Source organism: Suricata suricatta, chromosome 11, assembly GCF_006229205.1.
Source record: "Suricata suricatta isolate VVHF042 chromosome 11, meerkat_22Aug2017_6uvM2_HiC, whole genome shotgun sequence".
Taxonomy (NCBI): Eukaryota; Metazoa; Chordata; class Mammalia; order Carnivora; family Herpestidae; genus Suricata; species Suricata suricatta.
The window spans coordinates 141830-145754 of record NC_043710.1 but is presented as its reverse complement, the minus strand read 5'-3'; the positions used below and the strand labels follow the sequence as shown (position 1 = coordinate 145754).

General features: G+C 60.0%; 1 protein-coding gene across 2 annotated transcripts in view; it reads right to left on the bottom strand.

Moving 5' to 3' along the window:
• Positions 1–924: 924 nt before the first annotated feature.
• Positions 925–3925, bottom strand: part of LOC115306003 (interferon-induced transmembrane protein 3-like) — a 6073-nt gene continuing 3072 nt past the window's right edge. The window contains exons 1-2 of one of the 2 annotated variants that reach the window (XM_029956155.1): positions 1695–2056; positions 925–1209 (exon numbers count right to left, since the gene is read on the bottom strand). In XM_029956155.1, the coding sequence (XP_029812015.1) occupies positions 1018–1209; positions 1695–1943 (441 nt within the window). In that variant the 5' untranslated portion in view covers positions 1944–2056 and the 3' untranslated portion in view covers positions 925–1017. Of the gene's footprint in view, positions 1210–1694; positions 2057–3925 lie in introns of those variants that run through there. The other variant, XM_029956154.1, reaches the window with a different exon arrangement.

Sequence of the window (3925 nt, the reverse complement as noted above, 5' to 3'; positions counted from 1 at the left end):
GGGGTGGCCTGCTGGTGGGGGAGGGGGAGATGGGCAGGGCTGCTCAGGTGGGAGGCATCCCAAGCTTTTCCAAAGAGCACTGGGAGAGAATATTCTCTTCAGGCTTTGAGTGGAATGATCCCAGGAGGAAGATGGATGGGCAGGACTCGAGAGATACCCGGGTTCAGTCCTGAGGGGGCATGAGGGTAGGGAGGGCAGATGTGCTCCTGGCACAAGAGGGTCTGGGTGGCTCCTGGCCAAGCCTTGGATCCCTTTCCAGGCCACTGCAGGTCCAGGAAGGTTAGAGCCACCCTACCCTTTGGGCACGGATTTGGGGCCTGCCCCTTGCTGACCCAGAACAAGTCTTTCCCCACCCCAGAGGGGCAGATCCACCAGTGTGCCCTCCTCCACCCAGAGTACCACAACCCACCTAGTGCATCCTAGGGCACTGTGGTTGGGAGCAGGGACAGAGGTGTTGGTGAATCCCTGCTGGGGTCGGGGTGTCAGGGGAGGAACGGGGAGGCCATCATGCCCCAGTTCCACCCCACTTGTCCAGCCAGCGTGGGCTGGGTTGGCACTGGGCCAACTGCCAAGGGCAGGCCCATTGGGGCTGCAGAGGTGGACTATGGACTCCCTGGATCAGGTGCCCTGCAACTTTCCCCAGCCAGTGGATTCCTGGAAGCTAAGAACATTCTGGACACAGTGCCACCTTTCCACAAAGGAAACCATTTGCTCAGGGCTCAGGCGTCTGGGAAGGAAGGACCCCTAGGACAACTATTGTCCATAGCTGTCCGCAGCCTGGAGCCGGACACAAGCAAGGCCCGAGCACTCACCACCCACCACACACAGGACACAGAGCAGGGAGCAGGTGGGCGGTGGGGGACATGGGCGCGGGGCAGCCTGGGAGATCTCAGTGGGCCCCTCCCCAGGTACAAACACAGGACCTTTCCACACACGTGCTTTATTGAATTCAGTTGTAGACTGCCGTGTACACCAAATGCTGCGACAGAAGTGACAGTCTCAGGCCCTGGGCAGCAACTAGTACCCTCCATAACCTTTTACCATCTCTGAAATTGCTTGGAAAACCATCAGTGAGCCAGTGGCGCAAAGAATGATGAATGCAATGGTCAGAAGGAGGCCCAAGACCAGGGCCCAGATGTTTAGGCACTTGGCGGTGGAGGCATAGGTCTGGGCCCCAGTGACATCACCCACCATCTTCCGGTCCCTAGACTGGGGAGAAGAGATGGAGAGTGGGATCAGGCGCGGGTCCCGGTGAGAGCCAGGCTGGTCCCCGTCCACAGGCCCTTCACCCAGGCCGGGGACCCACCCTCCCCATTCCCCGGAGCCTGAGCAGGACAGGGCCCCTTGGGTCCTCTCCCTCTTGGGGCCTCCAGCTCCTTCTTCAGGCTCAGCCTCTCCAGGAGACCCTATGGTGCCCCCTCCCTCTGCTTAGGTCCAGTGACCAGCCTCTCCCCACTGAGAGGCAGCTTCCTGTAAGTTCCTTTGTTCTTTCTGGCAGAGCCACATCTGAGTCTGAGGAATATCCTTGGAATCCTGGGGACAAAGGCTGCTCCTGGTCATCCCTGACCCTCTTCTGCAGCTTCGTTCCTACCACACACAGACTCCCCCATCCCACCCCACGTGGCCTCTGGGCAGGAGGACCTACGCAGGCTCACCTGCACTTTCTGGGAGAACCCCCACACCCCCACACCCACCTTCACGGAGTAGGCAAAGGCCACGAAGCCCAGGCAGCACCAGTTCATGAAGATTGTGTTGAACAGGGACCAGACGATGTGGTCCGGCACGGATGTCTCACTGCGGATATTGATCACGGTGGTCGTCACCGGAGCTGGGCTCTGGGGCGTCCCGAGTACAGCCACCTCATGCTCCTCCTTGAGCACCTCATAGCTTGGGGGCACAGCAGCGTGGGCGCCGGGGAAGAAGGGCTGGGAACTGCGGTTCATGGTGAGAGATGGGGTGGCTGTGGTCCGGATGCTGGACAGTGGTCTGGACTCCCTGTCCGGATAGTTTCGATTTCTCCAAAGATTCCTTTTTAATGGGGTTTGGGGAATTGGGACTTGGCTGGGCACTAGGGGGCGTGACCAAGTGCGGGGTGTCAGGTTACAGCAGGACGGGGTGGGAGGAAGGGCTGTGGTCTCAGGGGGACTTCCTGCCCCAGGCTCCCCGCCCAGATCCTGTCTCCAACCCCCTACGCGCCTCAGTCAAGGGCCTATGTGGGCCCCTGGGACTATTCCTCAGATGTGAGTCTCCCCTCCCACCCCTGACCCCAGCCCCAAGCCTGCTGCAGGCTCCCAGACGGACTCCACACTCCAGCCCCCAGAGAGAGCCCCCCAAGCCTGAAGCCCACACCTCAGTGGGCACAGGCTTCCTCTCTGGATTCTGTTGACCTTTCCTGGTGCTGAAGTCCATGTTCCAGGGAGGGGGGTGGGTGTTTGCTGCTTGCAGGTCAGGACCCAGCAGCGTGTGTCGCCTGTCCTGGAGGGAGCCTCCAGCATCTCCCAAGGGTCCCTGGGAACCAGGAGCCAGCTGTGGTGGGAGACAGGAGGATGGAGGCCTTTTGGCAGCTGCTAGGAGCACAGGGCCTCCCCCAACCCCATCTGATCACATAGGTGTTGTAGGGGGAGGGGGGTCACTGTAGGAAAGTCCAGTCATTCTGCCTCCATGTCAGGCCTGTGGCCCCTATCAGGACAGGCCCAGGTGAGCTTAGAAGTCAGGACACCGCTCTTTCTAAGAGTAAAGGGTCAAGTAGTTCTCTCACCACCTGCAGTCCTGACCCTCACGGTGTGGGGTGCCTTGTGGGGTGAAGTGTGGGGTGCCAACGGCCCAGGCCCGGGCTGCCAGCAGCTCTTGCCTTCACCCTGGAGGCCGAGATGGGTCAAGTCTGGGGCTCTGGCCCTGGGGCTCCCTCCCTGGGTTCCCCTCTCCTGCTTCCTGCACTTACCATGGCCGGGTCCCCCCAGGCAGGTGTCACTTGGAACACACTCTTGTGTCGAACGCAGACAGTCGAGGTCCTTGTGTGGTTCTGTTGTCCTGAAGGCTGTCCCCACTGAGCAAGCCCATGTGCACACCTGGGCAGTCAGGGGCAGGGAGGGAGAGAAGCTGGCCCTGTGCCCGGTGTGGGGGGAGGTCAGGGACTGATGCCTGTCGGCCCCAGCGGGGTGCCCCCAATCTGAGTCCTGATGTGCTGCACGCACCAGTGGCTGTGGGGTGCGACCCCCACCACGGGCCATTTGGAGCCACCAACACGCTGCCCCTGCTTGGGGCAGTAGCTTACCCGTGTGACCCGGGAACCGTTCCACCATGTGGCTGCTGAAGATGTTCCCTCGCGTGCACAAAGGTAAAATGTACTGATGTCATTCCTCAGGGATGTGTTTTAAGAATGATGGCGTTTGTGTTACATAATTTATGTGATTGTTGATTCACAGGATGTAAGTTTAGTCATGGCCTGCTCAGGATGCACGCCCAGTTTCCCTGGAAGTAGATCTCCTTTCCTACAAGACATCTCTCAGGTGACCGAGCCTGGGTTTCATCCTGAAGGTGACATGTAATCTGTGTGCCCAGGTGTCCACCCAGGCCCTGACCCCACTTTCCACTCCGTTTCCTGCAGCTCCTGGAGCGCCGGGACACCTACTCCATGTCCACTTGACGAGCATCCACTTCTCCCCACACTAACAGGACGGCCAGTGGTGCCTGCTTGCAGCTGTTTTTCGAGGAACATTCCCTTCCCATGGATCTCCAGGACACTCTTGGGTGAGGGGGGACAGAGAGCATTAGGCTGCAGGACACCCTTGAGTGAGGGGGGGACAGAGAGCATTAGGCTGCAGGACACCCTTGAGTGGGCGTGCGTGCAAGTCCCACCTCTGTCCAGATTTCTGCCTCACACCGAGCTGAGCCCTGGAGAACCAAGCTGGGGAATCTTCCTTTT